This window comes from Acomys russatus, chromosome 2 (genome assembly GCF_903995435.1).
Source record: "Acomys russatus chromosome 2, mAcoRus1.1, whole genome shotgun sequence".
NCBI classification, from domain to species: domain Eukaryota; kingdom Metazoa; phylum Chordata; class Mammalia; order Rodentia; family Muridae; genus Acomys; species Acomys russatus.
This window is the reverse complement of record NC_067138.1, coordinates 105,396,368-105,418,955: the sequence shown is the minus strand read 5'-3', so window position 1 is coordinate 105,418,955 and position 22,588 is coordinate 105,396,368. Positions and strand designations below refer to the sequence as shown.

Sequence of the window (22,588 nt, the reverse complement as noted above, 5' to 3'; positions counted from 1 at the left end):
GAAAAGGTGCCCTGTACAAAAGGTCCAGGTGACGCTGGACACATGGGAGGTAGAGGCAGACAGATCTCTGTGAGTTCAAGGTCAGTCTGGTCTACAAAGAGAGTTCCAGGACAGCCAAGGCTGTTATACACAGAAACCTTGTCTCAAAAAAAAAAAAAAAAAAAAAAAAATCAATAACAAAAATGGTCCTGGTGAGATCCAGAAAAGGACAGCAGGCAGCCAGAAATGGGGCCTCAAGGTCACACAAGGAAATCCTTGATGCTATCTGTGTGGTGCCCACCCAGGTGCAGGCTGCCCTCTCCTCTGCCCCTTTTTGCAAGGTTTGCACAGACCTTGCACTTCCACTTGTATCTTCAGAAAGACACAGGGGTGGTCCTTGTCCCTGGCAGGGCCCAGGTTCAAGAGTAAAAGCACTTATGTGTTCAAGTTTGCTGGCCCTGCCTGCTCAGGAAGCCAAGGAAACATGTCCGTATTACACTGTGCCCTACTGTGGTTTTAAAATGGCTTCCTCCCTACCCAGTTCAACACTGAAATTTGCCACTGTGGCAGAACTGGGCCTTTTAAAACTTTCTAGAGAGTCATTAATGATTGATAGTGTTTTCCAAGATTGCCTCCTGTTTTGTCCCTCCCACTAGCCTTTCTGCTGTTCTAACATGGAGCTACAGCACGACGCCCTTGCAAGCACTTGCCTGGTCTTGGATTTCCAACTTCCAGAACTGGATGCTGAGCAAACTGTTTCATAAAGTATCCCATCTCAGGAGTTCTGTCACAGTCATGGGAAGCAGACAAAGATACCCTTATGCTCTACTTCCACGGAACCCTCCCAAAAATTCTCTCTCCTTCGCCAATGAAACTTACTGCCCGCACTTTTTTGGTGACACTTAATTGTATTGATGTGGCATACTCTCAACAGGGAACTAGCTATGTCCCCTTGAGGAAAATGGACTGATGTAAGAGACCCGGTCTTTGCCACAAAGAAGTGGGAAGAAGCCAAGTAGTTGGATAGGATGCTGGGGAAGTTCTTTGCATCCCTGAGCTTCAGGCTCTTTTGGGAATGCAGGCACGACCTCCATCTACAAACACCTAAGAACAGCAGAAGTTGTCTCTGAGGGGTGTGGTTCTGTGTTGGTTGTACAATACTGCATTGATTTTTAATCACTCTATATTTTCTCATTGGAAAAAATCAACAAATTCTCCTAGGTTTAAGAAAAATAATAACACTTTATTGAGGGTGAGGACTGGTGAGGTAAAGTGTCTGCCCAGCAGACCATAGTGACATCACAAGGCTCAAGTCAGTGACTTCCTGGGAAGAAGATAAACCATAGCACAGGGCAATCTTTTCTGTTCTTCAGCAAGGCCCATTAGACAGTCAGGTCTTTCCTACATGTTGACTGCTTTCTCTGTGCACAGATGGACCCAAGGGCCTCTCTCTGCTTCCCTACCCAAGAGAGCTTGTCCCTAAATCCTGAGTAAATCTGTGATTCTCCCTCACAGTCTGGCTTAGGCAGTTGAGGGCTAGGTTGCAAACACTTCACAATAAACCAGAAAGGTCCCCCTTCTGAGCGGACAAAGAAACATTTCTCAGAAGGACAGAGATAAGGGCATGGACAGGGTTAGGGCTATCATTCCAGAAAAACAAAAAGGTAGATTCCACTAGGAAATATGAAATTCAGGCCCAGCAACATGATTTTGTGGGTAAAAGTGCCTGCCACTAAACCTAATAAATAGAGTTGGATTCCCAGGACACACAAGGTGGAAAGAGAGAAGTTAATGCCCCCCTCACTTGTCCTTTGACCTTCACACCCATGAGGTCCACATCGCCACACAAAATAAATAAAATGTAACGTCTTGGCACTCGGGAGGCATGTGAGTCCGAGGCCAGCCTGGTCTACAAAGTAAGTTCAGGACAGCCAACTACACAGAGAAATCCCCCTGTCTTGAGAAAAGAGAGAGAGAAAGAGAGAGAGAGAGAGAGAGAGAGAGAGAGAGAGAGAGAGAGAGAGAGAGAGAGAGAGAGAGAGAGAGATGCATTGTGAACTGTGAGGTTGAGGGCAAGTCCTGCAGCAGAAACTCAATAAACAGTGACTAGTACTGGAAAGAGCCAAATACGGGCAGGTGGCGAGCCACTTCAGAGTGAAAGGGACTCAGGTGTGGGTGGAAACAATGGCAGAAGGCAAGAGCATGGAGGGAGGACAAAAGACAGGAAGATCGGGTGATGCTGACTGAGGACACACTAAAGGCTAAAAAGCAAGCAGGAGCCCAATAAGGACAGACAGAAGCCGCAGGAGCTCAGAGGTGGGCACGCTGTGGGGTGGAGATTCTGAAAGGCTGCACCACCAGGAAGTAGCCCTGAACAAAGGCCAGCCTTTGTCTTCTGTGACCATATTTTTGGCTGAATCAATCTTGCTTCCTTAACAACAACAACAACAACAACAAACAACAAAAGACAGCAAACTTCCCACGTGGGGAGAGATTACTATGTATTTCCCCTGCATTCACTCTAGTTCTTAAACAAATATTTAACCAAGCGGAAGCAGGGGGCAACCTGGTAGTTTACACAGGAGATGTCACTGGGCAGGTGAGGGGACTGCACCCACCTCCCGGTCACCACCGCACACCAGTGCCCGGGCTTGAGCAACAGATTAATGGCTGTGCTAGTTCTGAGAGCCAGGGCAAGCCACTGCCATGTACATCCCACATTAGACAAAGAATTCTCTAAACACAAGTCCTTGGTCAAGGATCAAGAAGTGTGCTTTGTAAGCATCTTGACCGACCTGTGTGTAGCTTTAACACCAACCCAGCCCTGAGATGTAGTGGTCTTTAAACTATCAATCTACAGCTCATGTAAGGAGGAATGCTTTCCCATCTGTGCCTGGCACTTTCTTCCAGGGAGGGCAACCAGTGTTTTCTCCTGGACCACTCTATCCCTTTTCTCTCTTCTTCCAGGAACACTGGGCACCTAGCCTGGAGAGTGGCCTAGGTACAAGTGTGGGTAGAATAAACTGAGCATGCTTAGCTCCTCTCCCACTTTCTTGATGGGATGCCACTTAGCAAGTGTCCACCTAAAGACCCCGGCAGGCAGTCCTGCCTAGTGACCCTTATCTAGTCTCAGGAAAGTCTTCATTCCTTGGCTGAGAGACACGAGACAGGGGTGAGCAGAACATGATGGTCAGAATAAAGAAAAGAGACAATCACCCCCCTGGATGTTACGAAGCCTGCTGCTGCTGCCGCGGCTTGGTAATGCTGAGCAGTCAAGTTCCCAAGCAGCAGCACTGTGAGCAGTGAACACCAGGGGGGAGCACCAATTCCCCAGGATCTGCACTTGGCAGTCAGGACTTCCCATCATCACCCCAAGGATGAAGGAAAAGCGCCACTTCCCCTCCAGGGGATGGAAATGTTACGTAAAAAAAAAATATGCAATACTGGACCGGAGTGAAATCCAAGAGGCAAGGATATCATCGCTCATGTGGGGGAAAACATACAACATGCCGTTTTCATATACTGCTGTGTAGTCCCTTCTGGAAGCAGTGTCAATTCCCATGAAGAACAGATAAGAGCCTTTCAAGAATGTCTTGGATTTGATGCAACAGGGTCTATTTTTATCTGACATCCTTGGCCTTGAGAAATACAAACATAATTATAACCTAAGACTTGTAGATGCTAAGAGTCTCCTCCAAGGTGACTATAGCACGCAAGAAAGCCTAACCAGGTCTGAGTCCTAGACATTGTATCCAGTCCTGTCCTGTGAGTGTCAGAGAGTCTTGCTCTCCACTGAAGGATAATGGCTGCAAATTACACACTGACCACAGAGCAATCCGCTGGGCACTAGGCCCAGCCCTCGCCAGCATCCTGCCCAAGGTGGACTCACCCCTTATGCCTCTCATTCAACAGGCGAGAAAAACATCTTATAGAGGTCACAGAGCTGCTGGCCTGGGAGAAAACAGAAAGCCAAGCTCTGTACCAAGTCCCACGGAATGCCAAATGCCCGTTCTTCTTCATGGCTGATCTCTCAGATGCCATCGCCAGCCCCTTAGGAAAGCCCTCGCTTTGAAGTAACTGCTCTCAGTCTATTTGCTCAGAATTTTCTTAGGTTACAGGCAAACCAGTTCCAAACCACACCTATAAGTGCTTCCAGGCTGTTTCTTAAAGTGAGATGGCTGATTGGAGAATTGTGTTGATGGGACAAGTAAGAATTGGGTAAATTTGCCTGCTGGGTCAACAACCACGAAACCTGTCATGTATCAGAAGCATAAATTAGGAACACAAGTAATCCTTCAGAGCAAAACAGCGCATGGGACTTGAGGAGAAGTTCTATATTTCAGACAGACCCTGCCACCTATAGAGTGACCTTGGTAAGCTGCCAACCTTACTTTGCTGATTTAAAAACAGAGGACCAAAGAGAGAAAAGAAAACTATTTCACTGGATTAGTTGGAAAATTAAAGTTAATATTGCGTATGAAATAATTCCTTAAGCCGCAATGCCCTATTCGAATCATAATTATTTGCACTCAGCTATTTGGCTAGGATCTTATATGTAGAATTTTAATCACCAAGTAGAGTTTTTGGGGGATGGGAAAGCAGAGCTATAGTGGCATCATGATTATGAACAAAGCCCCCGCTTCCAGACATTTTAAGTTCAAATCCTGACCTTCCCACTCGATTTGCTACAGGCACACGAGACATTCTTTGTGCCTCGGTTCCCTTATGTAGAAAACAGCAACTCTACGGCAAATAACAATTCAGTTCAATGAGGGTAACAAATTACTGCTTCTTTCAGATGGTTCCCTGAAAACCATATAAGTTAAAATACTAGAAGAATCCAGAGGGGTTCTGGGGTGCAGCTCAGTAGGAGAGTAAGCCCGATAGCAAGCTCAAGGCTCTGAGTCCAATCCCTAACATCAAAACAAACACACGAAATACTGTGAGTCAGCAGCCTAGATGCACGGACTACTAGAACCCCTAGGGTTTGCACCCAGCGGCCTGTCTGCAAACAAAGCTGCTGCAGCAGAGGCTGAAAGCCGTAATCACGTGGGAGCTTCCTGTTGAAGGCATCTTGTGAGTCTCTGGGAGCACAGCTGGCAGAAGGAAGTAAACAGGCATACTCCAGTAAAACCCTGGTTCTTTCTTCCTTCTCAGCTTCTAGTAGCAGGTACCACCCACAGCTTTCCCTTTACTCACCATCCGTGAGAGGCCTGCTTCAGTCCATGGCGAATCCCATCTGAGAACCCAGAACAGCCCTGAGCGAATCCTGCAGAGCAGAGCAGCTAGCTACAGGCTGGTGCAGAATCCAGCCCGGCGGCTGGCAGGACTATGTCCTGCTCTCCCCTCCTCTTCCATCTCTTCCCATTCATCCTCTGGGCCACCTTCTCCACCACTGAGGTCTCACATCATAGCCCGCATCCTCCCTGAGGGCCTCTCCCTTCTTGGGATTCTGTATTTTGTCACTGCTAATTCAGTACTTAGTGGCTATGTAATTATGCTACGGTGGTCTAGGTTATGGCCCCTAAAAGTGAACTAGCCTACCACCAATTATAATTCTTCTAGATTTTTTCACAGCGATGAGCACCAGAGGATCTGCCAAGAAGAACTCAGGAAGAAGTTGAATTTACAGAGAGGTCCCCCAAACTCCATAGGAGATATAATCAGCCCCAAACTAGGCTGTTTCTTTTATTCTACCTAAAAACGCTGGTCCTGACTGACTAAATTAGCCTTGAGTCATGCTGTGGTTCATACCATTTGCTTAGGTATGACAGCCTTAGTAACTATAGCTGGAAAACTCTAAAATCTGAGCCTTAACAATAAACACTTGTTTCTGGTTTACATAAAATCCAAGCCAGTGTGGACAGCAGGTGGCTTCAACCACAGGGCAGTGAAGAAGGCAAGGTCTCAGGTTCCTTCGAGCCTGTGCCATCCCAAACACAGAACTTTTCAAGTTACCAAAGCAACCTGCCTGGGAAAGTCTAAAAGGACCCTGCAAGTGACACTGGGTCCATCCAACCTCATTCCATGGGCTATAATTTAGTCACATGACCACATACAACTAGGAGAGAGCTTTAAATGTGGATGAAAATAGATTTGCTGCTCAGCTAGCAAGCATTGCCACCAATGTACTGCTTGGAAAATTCCGCGATGCAATTACTATCTTTGTCTCTCCTGTGGAACTACCAGAATATTCATCTCACGGTAAAAGCAAAACAAAGGTTTTGTGTGTGAATGAAGGAGGGAAAGTGGTATGTGCTGGCCAGAGGTCTTGAAAAGCTACAGTTCACGGTCACTTGTAAAGACTCACTGGAGCATAACACCTGAGTGGTTGGTGCCCACCCTCACCCCAAAGCCTGAACTTGGAGCTGGAGAGAAACATGCCAGAAAAACTGTCTTGATGTCTGTCTGCCCTTCTGGGTTAGGGACAGCACAGCTGCTTCCAACGTGAAGATAACATCCAAAGGGGGACACCACAGGGCAAGAGCACAAGGGCTTTGGAAGCAGACAAGATCCTACCCAGGCCTCTTGCTGGATGAACAAGCTCTCGATAACTATGTGGAATTGTGCTAAACGTTGTCCATAACTAGCTCAGAGGGCTCCCACTGTGCCTGAGAAGGAGGCGGTGTTCTCTTCGCCCTTCACCCCCTAACTTCCTGGGAACCCATGCTCCCTACCCTTGTGTGTCTCTCTGGCGCTTTCTCCCAGCATTTAGAATTCTCCGGTGAGACAGATGACTGGTTATTGGGAGATAACAGGTCTGCTCTTTGGTACAACTCTCCACATCTCAAAGACATGGAAACAGGGTATATGTGACAATCAGAATATCTGGATTCGAATCCAAGATCCCTATTTAACAATCGTATGAGGCTAGCTGTCATACTAACCTCTTGGAGTCTGAGTTCCCTTTATCTATAAATAGGCTTGAAAGATCTAACCACCAATGCCACTGAGACGCAGAAGTCTAACTGCAAAGAATGATACGGGGTATACAGTGGATGCTTAACATGCTTAGGACTTCCCTCCTCCCTCTCTCCCTCAGGGAGGGATGATGCTTTATTTCCCTGACACTGCCCTTCACATGTAATAAATGTATAGTAAATATGAGTTGGAATGCACTGGGTGAAGGGCTTTCCTGTTGAAAAACCAAACCCCACAAACTCTGCCTTGTCTTCGGAACTTCCGCTACCACCTCCCCCACCCCTGGCACATGATTACTCTTCTTTCTTAACATGACCATTCTTTTGGTACTCAGAATCTTCAGATGGCTGAATGTCAGGGAGGGGTTGCTCTTCCTCAAAGAGCTAATGGTGCTGGGGGATGGGGGGCTTTGTTTTAAAAGCACATTGGAATCTCTTCCTGTGGGGGGACCTCTACACTGACCTAAAACCTGCTCAGATCCAGAGTGTCTACGTGGCCCCTGTAAAACCAAGCACTCCACACCCTCCAGAAGAACCCTTGAGTGCTGCTCAAGAGTCTCGGCTGCTTCTCCTGCACAGTCCTCCTTGACGGGGAACCCAACTCCCCTCTTTCTCCAGGAAGCCCAGGATGCTGACAGAGCTAACAGCATCCCACTTCCAGTTCATGGCGCCTTCCAGTGCTTCCTGCTCGAGGATCCTTTAATTCTCATGAACAACCTGCAGGCGAGACACTATTTAATCACCACTTTACAGATAAGGAAATTACCAGAAGAAACTGGTTAGTGTTTTGCTCTGAAATGTCCATCAAAGGCTCATGCTTTGATGGTCGGTCCCTAGCGTAAGGTGCCACTTTGAAGGCTGCATTCTGTAGGGGGTGGAGCCTGGCTGATGGGAGTTTGTTACTGGGCGTGGGCCTGTGCCGGTCCTGACCTGCTATGATTCCTGGTCTGTACAACGTGAGTAGCCTCTCTACCTCATGGCCAACCCATCTTCTCCCCCATATCAGACTGAAACCCCTCTGGCTTTGGAAATCAAAACAGACATTTTCTTCCGTATACTGTCCCTTTAATGCATTGTGTCACAACAATACAAGCGTGATTAACATGTAACCAAGTAGCAAACATCCCAGTTTGAGCTGCAGTCTATTGGGTTCAAATCTCCTCCTATCTCTGTTATGCAATGTCACCTCTCTAAATGGCTATGAAAGAAGGCCCATTCTGTATGTACACACTTGAAAAAATAAACAGTCTAGACTGATTGATCTTTGAGCCTACTTTTTTTTTTAATAAGAAAAAAAAAGTAACTTTGGTTCTATGGAAAAGTGGGGGAGAATGTAAAGAGGCCAAACACTGTGGGGTTTAGCTTATCAGTGTTTAATAACATTTCTGGATCAAAACTCTATAGAACCTTATTTATGGACAGACAGTTACTGTGAAGTAGGCCTTTTTATACAACCTTTTCATCTGAGGATGTTGCAGCCTGCTGCTGCCTTTCTGTTAGTGAGAGATGGGGTGTGAAATGTACTGAGTCTGCCAAGATTATCCCATTAAATTATCTGCCTTCTTCCAATGTAATTCACTCAAGAGCAGCAGCTTGAGCCATAGGACCCGTGGTGGATGTCCGAGCCTGTGTGTTCTGGGGGCTGTGTGGGGGCAAGGAAAGGGGTCAGGTGATGGGGCATCCCGATGACATCACATCCATCGCGATTCATTGCCTTACGAAAATAAAGTGGAGGCCACAATTATCCCGTTCCTAAACAAACTGAAAACCCCAACCACGCTTACTGCAACAAAGAGCGGGCCTTTCTCCTGCTGTTTATTTTTATTTTGTATTCGTTAGCTTTTGAGATATTCCTGGCATGCAAGTCAGGCTCCATGTAACAAGCAGCTGCACTTAGTTAAAGATTTTTCGAAGCGGTCCCCTCACCCTTCCCCCTTCTACACCATAGAACTTTCTCGGCATCCTAGAAGACTATTCCTTTCTCCTCATGCACGTCCAGAGACCCATCTCCCCTGTCACAGCTCAGAGAATCAGTGAAGCCAGGCCCAGGCCTTTCTCTTTGAGAAAGGACCTGGAAGAGTCCAGCTTTTTCCAGCTACAGCTGGACCTGCCTGGATCAGCTCCACATGGGGACTCTGAGCTGGCAGTCAGTTCTCCTTCTAGATAGCACTCTAATAAATCAGCCCTTCTCCACCTCCACCCCTGGTAATGCTCCAAAATGCAAATGCACACATACTCAATCAAAAAAAAAAAAAAAAAATCTCATTGCTAGCTGAAAGGAACTACCAGACACACTCCTCAAACCGCATCAAAGTGGCACTACTACACTGCAACGTTGCGATTCTTTTAGACCATGAGGCTCTGGACATCCCCAGCACTTTCAGTCCATCTCTTGGCTAACAGCTAGGCTGGTGGGGCAGTGTAGATCTGCAGGAATGATGGAAATGACTCTCTCCCATCACCTCTTACACTGTCTAGGTCGTGGCAAAGCAAACACCTTCCCACTGCCCTTAAAAACCTACAGAAGCACCGCCTCTGACACACACATTAAAAAGAAGGCAAGTATAAGAATTAAACCAGGAGGGACCACGTAGGGCAGAGGTCAGTTATGGTAACAGCAACTCTCAGGGCTTACAAATCCAGCAAAACCATCCTCCTTAGCCACGTGACCTTGATTGGAAAGCAGTTTCACATCTCTAAGCCTAACCTGACCCATGCATACAGTGAACTAGTTGTGCCATCGCTTTTGCAGCGTGGTTGCAAGAGTTCTGTGAGTTCATGCTAACAAAGAGTTAAAACAGTGACTAACCTGACCCATGCATACAGTGAACTAGTTGTACCATCGCTTTCGCAGGGTGGTTGCAAGAGTTCTGTGAGTTCATGCTAACAAAGGGTTAAAACAGTGATTAACCCATTAAGTGTATTGCACCAAGTGTCTGTTAAATAAATTACAGGAAGAGGAGCATCTCAGACTGCTTGGGCTCAAGAGATGCAAACTTAGCTGCGGTCACAAGACTTTAGACTATTCATCAGCCCATGTAGCAGGAGGCAACTTGGGACATGAGAGAAGCTCCACAGAGTAGCTGACCTGGGCTGTGGCCAACAACCCACCATCAACACTTTCCTCTCTTTAATCTCGCCTAGCAGGCATTTCAGTGCCCAGGCATCCTCCGCTTGCTCCAAGTCGGTCACCTCTGTTTTTCCAGTGTTGCCATGTCTCCAAAAATCTGATTCTAGTATAAGCCTATGTCTATCAACATACATGGGAAATTTAGTATATTATTTCTTGGAGGGTTGAAATCCTGACTTTCCTGTATCCTTAGTTAGTTATTTCTAGTCTGGGGCTCTTCTCCAGCGCTTGACATTCATGGCTTTATTTAAACCTTATAGAAGTCTTATCAGGCTCAGGAAACTCGCTCACCACGCTCACGATGTGAGAGGGACAATTCGAACCCAGGTCTGCCAAACGCCAAAGCCTGACTTTCACCCATTAAGTTAGGTTGCCGGGTCCGTCTGATACCAGAAGACAGGAAATAAAAAGGAATAATCTCTGACTATTAGGCTGTGATTTTAACTAAGTGAAGGAAATAACAGTGCCTTTTTACATATGGCCAAAAAGGTTCTCTCTCCTCCGGTGAGCAAAACTGTGGTCCCCTAAATATGTTGGTGATTATGCCTCATCTGTCTCACTGCAGACAGACACCTGTATCAGAACACGCAGGGTTTTCAAGCATCCGCTCTCCGTAATATGCCGTATACCTTTAAAAGGAATCTACAGTGATGTAGGCACTAGTCATCAAACTTGGGCATAATGTTCCTTTGATGTGAGTGGCATGCATTTAGAAACATTTTAAAAGTCTAACATGGAGCCTGTTTTTTCATGCAGGAGACAGAATATACTAGGTCTAAACTGAGTTTTCGAAAGAGGTCTTGGTCTAGGGAGATGAGTCAGCACCGGCCCTCCAAACACCAGGACCCAAGCTCAGATTTGCAGGGCTCATGGAAAAGCTGAACACACACACACAGGTGCACACATACACACACACACACACACACACACACACACACATAACCCCAGGCACAGGCATGCAGAACCCTAGAGCTCAGTGACCTTCCAGCCTAGCTGGATCGATGACCAATGAGAGAGCATGTCTCAAAACACAAGGTGGAGAGCAACTGTAGGAGACACTCCATCACGCTGACCTCTGGCTTCACAAGAACTCTCACTTGCCCGTTCCCGTGCACGCGCCCACAGAAACGCCCACATCTATTCCTTCACACCGAACATTCGCGTACAAAGGTAAAATAAAATGACTCCTGAGTATCAGGCATCAGAGGAGCAAAACAGCCAGGAGGCAGTCTGACAGTACCCTCTTCCTAGCCTGCCTCTGTGTGCTGCCCCCTAGCCATCGAGATCGGATTTTTTCAAGCATCCCTAATAAAAGTTGAGGCTGACTGAGGCGGGCCCTCATTGTGTTCCCCAGCAAAGCTGACAAGCCCATGGCCCTCAGCGGTCTCCTATTCTAAATGAAGTAGGGACAGACACCTACTGACATGGCAATTGGAGACTTAGAAAATGACGGCTGAGTCTTGGGACACCTCCTTCTGGCTTCAAGCAGCCAAACCACAGAATGAGCCCAGTTCTGAGAAAGGCTCAGGTCGGTTCCAATGGCCTAGAGCTCTTGGGAGCAGGAAGGAGTGTGTATGCCTCCTACGGAAGTTTAGCTTTAGGCAGGTAGGAGGTAGCTGGGAGAACCAGCAACTAGCAAGCCAGAAATTATGCATATAAAGGCTTTCTCCTCCCTGCCAAACAAACAGGAAAGTGGTGAGGGAACTACTGATCCATTGTTTTATGTTTTTACAACTTAATAGATAAAATATACCTCCCATTAAGCTGACCTCCTTAGGAACCTCAGGCCAGAACAGAGGTCAAGACTTACAAAAAACGGAAAGGGATGGTACGACAGCAACAGGTTTGAGCCTATTATTAGATTATAGAATAGGAATAGGGAAATTAACTTTTTAAGTTTTGAAAGACCACACGTAAAGCTACTGATAACAGCATTGTTTTATAGTCATAAATTATTTTAAAACAGATGACCAAAAAGGAAGCAAGCCCCTACATCCCCACCTCACCCCATCCCCAGCAGCAGAGGCTGTGACCTAAAAAGCCCTGGCTGTTGAAAGGTTAAATACAAAGAAAAGGAGCCCCAGGGAACAACGGAATTAATCAAGGCCTCAAACCAGAAATCTAGCCTTAGGTACAATCACCCCAATTGCACTGGACCAAGGACTTCGGGAGAATGTTTACATGGTCGGCAGCATGGCCCATTTTCTACTTTTCACCCAGGTGTAGCGGTAAAGAGCCAGATGTTTGGCATCACCAAGCAAAACATCCCAGAGACCAAACTGTTTACATTTCATCAGGGTTTCCCCTTAAGATGGGGCACCCCTGCTGATGTGCATCTTAATGACAATTAGAAACTGTATTCACCACCCCCACCCCTATGGGGCTTCAAAATTAGCGCGACCACACTTCAAAACTTTGCTGGGTGAGTGCTGTTCCCATTCCAAAGTCATCTCCAGGAGATCAAAATCAGCACCCAGTTTCCTTGCAGAGTGCTTTGTACCAAGAAAGTTACCCCTGCGTTTTAGTAGAAATGAATTCAGTAATCATTCAGCGAATGGATCTTTTCCCAGCTGTTAAGTCAACTAGACTCTTCTCTAACTGGCTGAGAGATGAATGATAAAAAGGAGGAGGGATCTATTTATCTACAGAGGTTTTGGGCTGGAAGTGGGGGTGGGAAGAGTCCAGGGGCTCCAACACCCCCTCAAGGGATGGATGTTAAAAGTGAGGCCCAATACCCCAGAGACTTTAATCAACTTTCCCCCTCCAACCTCCAAAGAATGAATTGGTTGTCTCCACGGGCGCAGCGGGCTCTTCTCTCTCACTGTGTATGGGCTCAGACCCAGCGAGGATCCAAGCTTCCCGCAGGGAACTAAAGACGCTCCGGCTGCGGGTGGAGGCTTTCTCTAACTGTTGCGATTGTTGCTGGAGATGACCAAAATCAAGTATGCATTTGATGGCTCCCCCCTTCTTCCGCCTCAACACACACACACACACACACACACACACACACACACACACACACACACACACACACACACACACACGTACACACTCAAACTACTTAGGAGCAACAGGCCGCCTCTGACTGCGTACTTCGCAAAAAGTGGCAGTGGCGAAACAAATATTTTGGCCTGCATGGTGACCCTCTGGAAGGTGGGAGGTTCCGAACACCAAACGGTGGAAAGGCGAGGCCAAGGCAGTCACAAGAGCACAGGGCTTTTGTTTGCAAGGGTTCGCGTACGGCTTGGGCTCTGTCGGAGGCACCACTGAAAATGCAAACTCTGTCCAGGACAGAGAAGTGAACCATCTGGACCCCGGCTTGGGTGCGCTAGAAATCCAGAGAGAGATAGGCAAAGGAGCAGCATCACCCCCAAAATACCCTCTTCCCCGCCCAAGTCCTTCTACACTTCCTCTCAGCACTGACAACCGCAGCTGGGTGTCGAGGACCAGTCACCCAGAACACCCCAGCCCGCAGCCGAGCTATGGGACCAGCCCTTGATGGCCTCCCGCCGGCAGCCGGAGCTGGCGGCCGCCGAATGCCTGCTCCGGAGCCGGGGAGGCGCTTGCTCCGCACCCAGCTCTGCGGGACGGACGTGGATCCCGGGCTCCGGCGCCGCTTACCTTGGGCAGCAGCCCCGCGTGTGGCCAGCAGCAGCGCGGCCAGCAGTGCCAGCGGTGGCGGGCGCGTCCCGCGGCGGCGCGGCCGGTGCATTCCTCCTCTCGTGGCTGTGCTGGCGGCTCCCTGGCGGCGCGCAGAACATCCACGGTCTCGCCCTGGACTTCTGGCCACCTCCTCCTACCCGCAGGCACTCACAGGACACCGGGGCTGCTTTGCAAAGCTCTTTGTCCCTCTGACCTGCTCCCTCGCCTCTGCTCGGTCTCCTTGGACCGGAGAGCGCGGCTCCTCCCGGTACTCCGCAGCAGCCCTGCTTCGGCCGGCGGTTCAATCTCAGGCTGTCTCGGTCGCTCTAGCGCACCGTGTGTCTCTCTGGCTCCGCGACTCCAGAAGAGCGTGCCCGGTGCCTGGGGCTGCGGTCTCTGGGCTCAGTCGGCGGCCGCTCCTCCAGCTCTCTTCGATTGCTCTTCTCGCCCAACTTGTCACTTTCCACTAACTCTACAACCCAGCAGCCCTGCGGGGACCAATGGTAGAGGCGGGCCCAGGCCGGGGTCCTAGCGCCCTCTACTGCCGCCTCCTGGACCCGCACCTTCCAGTGCATCCCTGAAAACAGCTACTGCACCCCCCGTGCCTGCCCAGCATCCCTCCCCCTCCCCCACTCACTGGGGACCAAGCCACTGATGTTCATGGGACCCTTTGAGGCCTTTTGACAGAAAAAGACTTCGGGGAGCTCCCAGCCCAAAGTGTGACTGGATGACTTAGGAAGCCCCGAGTTTAACTGTCGAGCTCTGCCGCTGTTTAACTATGAACAGATACTATACAATGCCTCTTTGATTTCTTCCTTCCGAAGAGTTGCTTAAGAAAGAGTCCTGACACAAGTGACTCATGTGTCTTTTTGTTTTTAATTTCAAGCTTCACTGCGTTTACATCAAGGTCATCTGATCTGCTTCTTTGGAGACATTAGTGAGGATCCCTCTGGGTTCTTTATTGTCACTGTTCCCTGGTCTCCTGAAAGTTGTTTCTCTGCCTTCCAGATATCTGCGTAAAGCACTCTATCAATTTGATATCACGTAGGTGTTCTGGCACTTTACATAAGGTGGGTTTCTCTTGCTCCCACTGGCTACATGAGTCTGTAACCTCCTGCTTACCGTGGTTTTATCCTTTCCTCCCACTTTGCCATTTGTTAATTTTGTAATTCATAAATGCAGAGAACACCCTGGATCAAATAGAGTGAGCACCCAGTGCATGCTACACCCTGCCTGGAGTTCCAATGGCGCAAGAGTATTGTCCCCCTAAGAAACTGTGGTACATTTACACTATGGAATACTACTCAGCTATTAAAAACGAGGAATTCCCGAAATTTGTGGACAAATGGATTGATCTAGAAATTATCATAATAAGTGAGTTCACCCAGAAGCAAAAAGAGATAAACGGTATATACTCACTTATATCAAAACACTAGTCCAAGGGATACATACCATGAAAATCTTTACTTACCAAGAAAGTGGGTCAGAGGAGAGGACATCCTATTGAGACTTTAGGTGAGAGTAGCATGGAAGAATGGGGAAATAGTAGGACCCACAGGGTCCTGGAAACCTACAAGAAGAACTTTATGACAGGCAGATCTGGGTCCTGGGGTCCTCCTCAAACTAAGGCACCAGCCAAGGAGAATATAGGCAGTAAGCTTCGAACCCCTACCAAGACCTAGCCGACGAGCAGGATATTCTCCACCATTGAGTGGAGAGTGAGATCTGACTCTCACACGAACTCTGGTGCCCCTTTTCTGACCACGTCCCCTGGATGGCGAGACCTGGTGGCACTCAGAGGAAGTTACCAAGAAGAGACTTGATACTCTAAGAGCATATATGGGGGGAGGAGGTCTCCCTCAATCACAGACATAGGGGAGGGGAGAAGGGGAGAAGTGGGAGGGAGGGAAGAATAGGAGGAAACAGGGGAAGGACTAACAATCGAGATATAATATGAATAAATTAATAAAATTAATTTTTAAAAAGAGTATTGTCCCCAGAACATAAAGATGCCCAGAACCTGACTGTGGTCACCTGGCCTCTTACTAAGTACCTCCTGCTTGCCTGGTGCATTATATATAGCACAGAGACTTTTAAAAAGTCATTAAAACTGCATGCTACTTTGCTTTGTTAAATATATTGCTTCCCATATAACTGTTTTTAAAATTGATGTGCAGAAAGAAAGTGAATGATTTGTCCACACTCCCTACGGACCATAGAGGCAAAGCCAACACCCAGACCCATTTCCATGAGAAGGCTAGAAGGTTTTAAACCAAGCCTGGCATGTTATGAGGTCTCTGTAAATGAGGGTAAAGTGGCTCACTGCTGCACTTGCCACTTGACTCGGCTTTAGGATTTTATAATGAGCTGTCACTTTACTGAGGATAAGAATTCTGTTTCGATGTTCTAAGTATCCTGGGTGCCTTAAATGACAACTGGAGACGATACGAGCTTGATCTGTGAACAGGAATTAGAACACCAGCCAGGCATGGTGGCGCACCCCTTTAATCCTAGCGCTCAGGAGGCAGAGGCAGGCGGATCTGCATGAGTTCGAGGACAGCCTGGTCTACAAAGCAAATGCAGGACAGCCAAGGCTACATGGAGACACTGTCTTGAAAAACAAGACAAACAAACAAACAAAAAACTAGACCACCATTTGGTGGGTTTTTTTTCTCTTTATCTAATTAGTTCCTTGTCTTATTTGTCCTATGGGCATCCCATGCTCCTTGGGAAGCAGGCTGTGAGAGCAGAAACATGGGGAATAAGCAATGATTATTGCAGCAGGTCACAGACTCTAAACTTCCAGCCTGGTGCCTTCAGGCAGGTGAACAACTAAGCCCTGTACAACAAATAATCACCTATTCTTTGCTAAGACTTGGGGCAAGAGCCAGCCCAGCTGCCTTAACAGTTTTCTTTCTTTCTGTGAGTCTGACCCGAGGTCAGGGGATGATAGACAGAAGGCCTTTGGGTCAACCAGTTCATCCCCACAAATTGGTGTGTCTTCCCAGTCTTACTGCTTGTGACCCACTCAAGTCCCGGCTCAATTATCTCCAGTCACTTGCCTGGGGAGTTGATTGCATAAGGCTCTCTTGTTGGGAAAGTGTCTTTGATGGTTGGCTTTAGTACACTGTGACTCAGAAATCAAAGGAAACTCAGTTATCGTGAACAGTGCAGGTGGCCCTCGCTCCGTCTATAGTGTAACAAGCCATCCGGCAGTCTAGGAAGCTCTCCTGCCCTCTCAGCCTGGCCCTGCCCCACACCCCACCAGACCAGGTATCTCAGGTAAGACACAGCTGCCACTGCTGAGTAGACAGAACTTAATGGCACTTTTATCAGTACTTAAACCTTCCAGGAACTTAATCACAGAATCATAGACATGAGGAATGTGAGGGCTGGAAAGGGCCTTGGAAATTAACTAGTGCACCCTCCTGGGCATTTTAATATAAGAGAACTGTGGCATTCCGGAAGGCAAAAATTCCCTGCTCAAAGTCACGAAGCTGGTCAAAACCAAAACTGGAGCCAGACCAACCAGTCCAAGGTTGGACTCAAGCCCATATCAGTCTCTCTGTACTCTAAGACCCTTGTCTTACATCCTAGGCAGGTTAGGAAAAAGGCTACGAGCAATTGAACCGTGTGTGTGTGTGTGTGTGTGTGTGTGTGTGTGCACGCGTGTGTGTCTGTCTGTCTCTCTCTCTCTCCTTCCTCCCTTCCCCTCCCTCCCTCCCTCCATCCCTTCTTTCCCCTCCCTCTCCCTCCTTCCCTTCCTCTCCCCTCAGGCCTCCCCTCCCTGCCCTCCTTTGCCAGGTGTTGACACACATTAGAGAACACGGTGGAGCTACGCTTCTCATGCATTCCCAGCTCAGTCTCTGAGATCTCACGAGGCTCCTGACACACTGTCCTCTGCTTTGAGCTACCCCTCTTGCTTACGTTGCTCAGATTATACCACTGAGGAGACTCAAAAATATAGCCACGAGCAGGGTCAGGTACTACAGGAAGCATATTAAAACAAAACAAAACAAAAAAGCTATCTTTCATTTCCAGACATTGTTAAATAAGAGACCTTTGTGGGGCATTTTCTTGGCTTAGTCCAGGAATATGACACTAATTTTTCTTCTCAGAGAAAGTGTGTGGCAGACTGTCTGTAAGTGCGGACTCTTCAGGCCATCAGTCGAGCTGGGCAGTGTGGAGTTTAATACTTGTTTTTATATTTTACTTAATTAGTTTTTTTAATTTTTTAAAGTTTTTATTATTTTATTTTTATTTATTATTTTTATTTTATTTTATTTATTCATTTTGGTTTTTCAAGACGGGGTTTCTCTGTGTAGCAAGAGCCCTAGCTATCCTCCTGGACTCACTTTGTAGACCAGGCTAGCCTCAAATTCACAGGGATCTACCCACCTCTGCCTCCTGAATGCACCACCCCGCCTGGCTTTTCTGTGTCTGCTCTTAATTGGCTGTGGGAACTGGAGTCAGAGTACTCCAGTTTCCTCATCAGCAAAGAAATATAGCAATGTCTACCATCTAGCTGTGTTCTGAACATTAAATTAGTTAACACGTCTCAAAAGCCTGGCACAGTGTCTGTCATAGACTAAGCAGGCACTGTGTTCTAGCTGGCTTATTAGTGATTAAGAACACAGGTTTAACATGTGACAGACCTAGCTATTCTCTTCCAGATAATAAACCCAATTGTACAAAGTAGTTTTAGCATAAATAATATTTATTATAAATATTTTATTTTGAGACAGGATCTCACTCTGTAGCCTTGTCTGGCCTATAACTCATAGAGGTCCATCTGCCCGTGACTCCTGAGGTGCTGAGATTAAAGGCATGCACCACCATATTAGGCATTCTTCATACAATATTAAGGTGCATATACTCAAGAAGTTACTATTATTCTTTTATGCTAAAACCTCTACACTATGAGATGGAGCAAGTACATTAATTTGGTTGCCATACAACCTGAATTTTTCACACAGTCTTGATTCATGTATTTTAATTCATTATCCTTCTAAGTCTATTTTTACATGAATAGAAAACAATTGTCATCAGAAACACATAAAGAGGCTGGAGAGATGGCTCATAAGGTAAGAGCACTTGCTGTGCAAACACGAAGACCTGAGATTGACTCCTCAACGCGCATATACAAAGCTGGAATTCCTGCACAGCCTGTAATCCCAGCATTGGTTGGATGGGGGACTGTGCAAGACAGGCAGATCCCAAGAGCTTAGCCAGCTAGCCTCGTCAAATCAGTGAGTCTCCTGTTCAGTGAGAGACCATTTTTCAAAGCACAAAGGTGGTAGAAAGCAATAAACGAAGACTGCTGATGTACTGCTGTGGCCTCCACATGCACACATGGTGACATGCACACCCCACTCGTGCAGAGCCACACATGCACTACCTACACACAACACTAGGCACACACTAAAACAAACAAATAGGAAAGTAATCAAGGCCTGGATCAAGGCCTGGAAGGGGTTATTAATAAAGCCAGTACAGGGTGTAGTAATTCCAAGGACAATGTAGGAGAAAGTCTTGTCAATCTCTTATTCAGCATGAATTTCTTGGCCAAAAAACAAAAAAAAAACAAAAAAAAAAAAAAAAAAAAAAAAAAAAAACAAAACAAAAAAAACCCCTCAACTTTAAAAACACTTTAATTGACAAAGTTTGCTTTTTAAAAGACATCATTGGGATTTGAGAGAGGGTTCGGTGGTTAAGAACACTTGCCTTTCAGAGCAGTGGAGTTTGGTTCCCAGCACCCACGTAACTCCAGCTCCAGGGCATCCAATACCTTCTTTTTTGGCCTCCAAAGCCATCCACGCATGTGTACATACCCCTACACAGGCACATAGACACAAATAATGCAATCAGCCTTTTTAAAGACGTTGTTAGAAAAATAAAAAGCTAAATCACAAATGGAAAGAAAGTGCAAAGCCTTTGTTGGACACAATATACAAGGAATCATCACAACTCAATGGCAAGAAGACATCCCAGCCTTTAAAACAGAGGGCATACCTGACAAACGCTTTGCCAGAAAGCATGTACGAGTGGAAAAAAAAAGAACGTGGAAAGACGAAAAACATTCACAATCGTGAAAATACAGATTAAAAGCACCATCAGACACAAACAGGAGAAGTGAAGCGAGAAAGGTATGCCCTGTCCAGGTGGGGCTCCAGGGTTTGGAGCAGCTTGGAACTTTCACTTACTGCTTCTGGGAATATAAAATGGTGCAGTTACTTTAGAAAATGGTTTTTCAGTTAAAAGCAAAATCTATACCTACCATATGATCCAGCCATTCCTATCCTAAATATTTATCCAAAGGAGATGAAAGGATATGCCCACAAAAAGACTTATCCAGGAAAATTGATAGCAGCTTTATTTGTAATGGCTAAAAGTTGGCAATAACCCAAATGTCCATCATTAGGGAAATGGATAAACTCTGGTATATCCATATAATCCAATACAGCTCAACAATAAAAAGTAATAAATTATTAACACACAATTAAATGTAGACAATAAGTATGCTAAGTGATAACTACATTTTAAATATATATACTGTGTGAGTCTACTTATATAAAATTCTAGAAAACATAAACTAGTCTATAATGATGGGAAAAAACCCAGAACATTTACCTGGGGTCAGCGGAAGGGAAAGATGGATGACACACCAACACTAAGACATTCATTATATCCATCATGATGATGGTTTCCTGAATGTGTACATGTATCAAAGCTCGTGGGAGAAGTATGGGTCCAATAGGGAGATATACAGATTAAACAGGGTGAGTTTAATGAAAAGAAATAGTAACTATTATTTAAGAGGGGGAAAAAGAGTAGCAACAATATAAGGTAATTTTGTGGTATCGCAGGGCAGAGAGAGATCACTCCAGGAATGGCAGACTGGGAAAGGGATCAGACCTCACTAGAGAAGACCAGATTCAGGTGACCAATGGCACCTGGGTGGCTTGGAAAATGGCTAGTCTCAGCATTCTGGTAAAGCAAGCAAGACAGCATAGCAAAAGCATAGAACACGCAGAAGTCTGAGCACTGGGCTAGGCAGGAGGCCTTCAGGACACAAGGGCAGAGGGAGTATACGATGACCCAGCAGCTCTATTCTTCTTCCTCCTACCTTGCAGCCTATGGATAGACCGTGGGGACTACAGAAGGAGCAGCTGCAGAGGGTGTGGCTCTGCAGGCCAGAACCAACTGCATGCAAGTCACACGATTTTTGTCTTAGTTCGGGTTATTATCGCAGTGTTGAAATACCATAAACAAAAGAAACCTGGAGAGGAGATAGTGTGTTTGGCTTACATGTCCTGTGTCACAGTCCACTGAGGGAGGCCAAAGCTGGAACACAAACTGGGCAGTAACCTAGAGGCAGAAGGAGCTAGTGCAGCACTGCTCACTGGCTTGCCCCTCCTGGCTTGCTCAGCCTGCTTTCTTATAGCACCCAGGACAAGCAGCCCAGGGATGGCTCCGCCCACAGTAAGCTGGGCCCTCCCACTTCAATCAGTAACTGAGGAAATGCCTTACAGTCTTGGCTCCAGTCCGATCTTAGGGAGGCATTTTCTCTGCTGAGGTTCCCTTCTTTCAAATGACTTTCGTTTGTGTCAAGTTGACATAAAACTAGCCTGCACAGTCTCCATGTTGAAAGGCTTTGAGCTGGAAGGCTGTGCTAAAAATAGGCTCTAGGCCCGTGGATAGGCAGACTCCATCAATCATTACAAGGAAACATTAGACCTCTAATGAAAATTGTAAAAAGCCTCTTTTTCCTGCAAGTGTCCTCCAAACTCCTCCCATGAAAATAATCACTTTAAATAATAAATGCTTAAAGAAATCTCAGTGTTTCTTACATGGTAAGAACTGAGATCAGCAAGCAGAACACTAGCACACTAATCAAAGTATTCACTGTTCGTTTTATTATATGTATAGTATTTTATAAATACAAGTAAAAAGCTCTTTAATAATAGCACACATCCAGCTCTGGCTAATGCCTAAAGAAGAACCAGGTTTGAGCAGAACATTTGCCTAACTTATATGCATCTTAAGTGTATACAATCCACCTATGCTGGCATCCTTAAACCTCTTTCAGGTCTGGGCCCCAGGTTACATTTCAACAATTTAAAAAGAGACAAAGGACAGCAAGTCTGGCTACTTAAGCAGATGGGAGATATAGACAGCAAAGATACAGCCAGAATTCTTTTTTTTTTTTTTTTTTTTTTTTCTTTTTTTTCAGAATTCTTAAGTACACCAGTGTTGGTCTTTCCACACAATTGTTACCCAGAGGCTCTTTCTTTGCCCACCTGACAGAATACACTTTTCATCCTTCCTTTCTTTTCTTTTAAAACCTTGTTGACTCATTTTCTTTTTGAGATTATAATTACATTATTTCTTCCCTCCTTTTTGTCCTTCCAAATCCTTTCTTATTCCTCTCCTTCCTTTTTATCAAATTCATGGCCTCTTTTTTCCTTAATTGTTGTTATATACATGTATGTATTACTGTATGTCTATTTGTAAACATATTTATCTCAATTATACTTCAAAAACATTTTCAAAATAAGCTAAAAGATCACTGCTTGAAGAAAGGCTCAAAACACAAAAGAGAGAGGCTGAAGAAAGGATTAGAAAAGACAGCTAGGGGAGAATGGACTAGGTCACACAGAGAGCCACATACTTCCATCAGCCAATCTTCCTGCGAAATAAAGGAAGATACTCCTTAACACATCAAGAACAGGCTGCAACAGGGCAAGAAAGAAGTTCAAGAAAACAGACAGTACTAGACTGTACAATCCCATGGTTGAAATTGAAAGCTAACTATAGGGGAAGGAACTTAAGCTCAGCATGCAATGGGATGGCAGTCTAGGGGGTAAGAAGAAGTTGCAGGATCACCAGATGTGGAAGTGTTCTAAAGAATAAGAAC

At 46.2% G+C, this 22,588-nt stretch overlaps 1 protein-coding gene across 1 annotated transcript in view; it reads right to left on the bottom strand.

The window, feature by feature from the left end:
* The window catches only part of Ror1 (receptor tyrosine kinase like orphan receptor 1), a 353,553-nt gene extending 339,428 nt beyond the window's left edge, over positions 1-14,125 (bottom strand). The window contains exon 1 of the mRNA XM_051164708.1: positions 13,651-14,125. Within this exon, the coding sequence (XP_051020665.1) occupies positions 13,651-13,741 (91 nt within the window). The 5' untranslated portion in view covers positions 13,742-14,125. The remainder of the gene's footprint in view (positions 1-13,650) is intronic.
* Between the last annotated feature and the right edge of the window lie 8,463 nt (positions 14,126-22,588).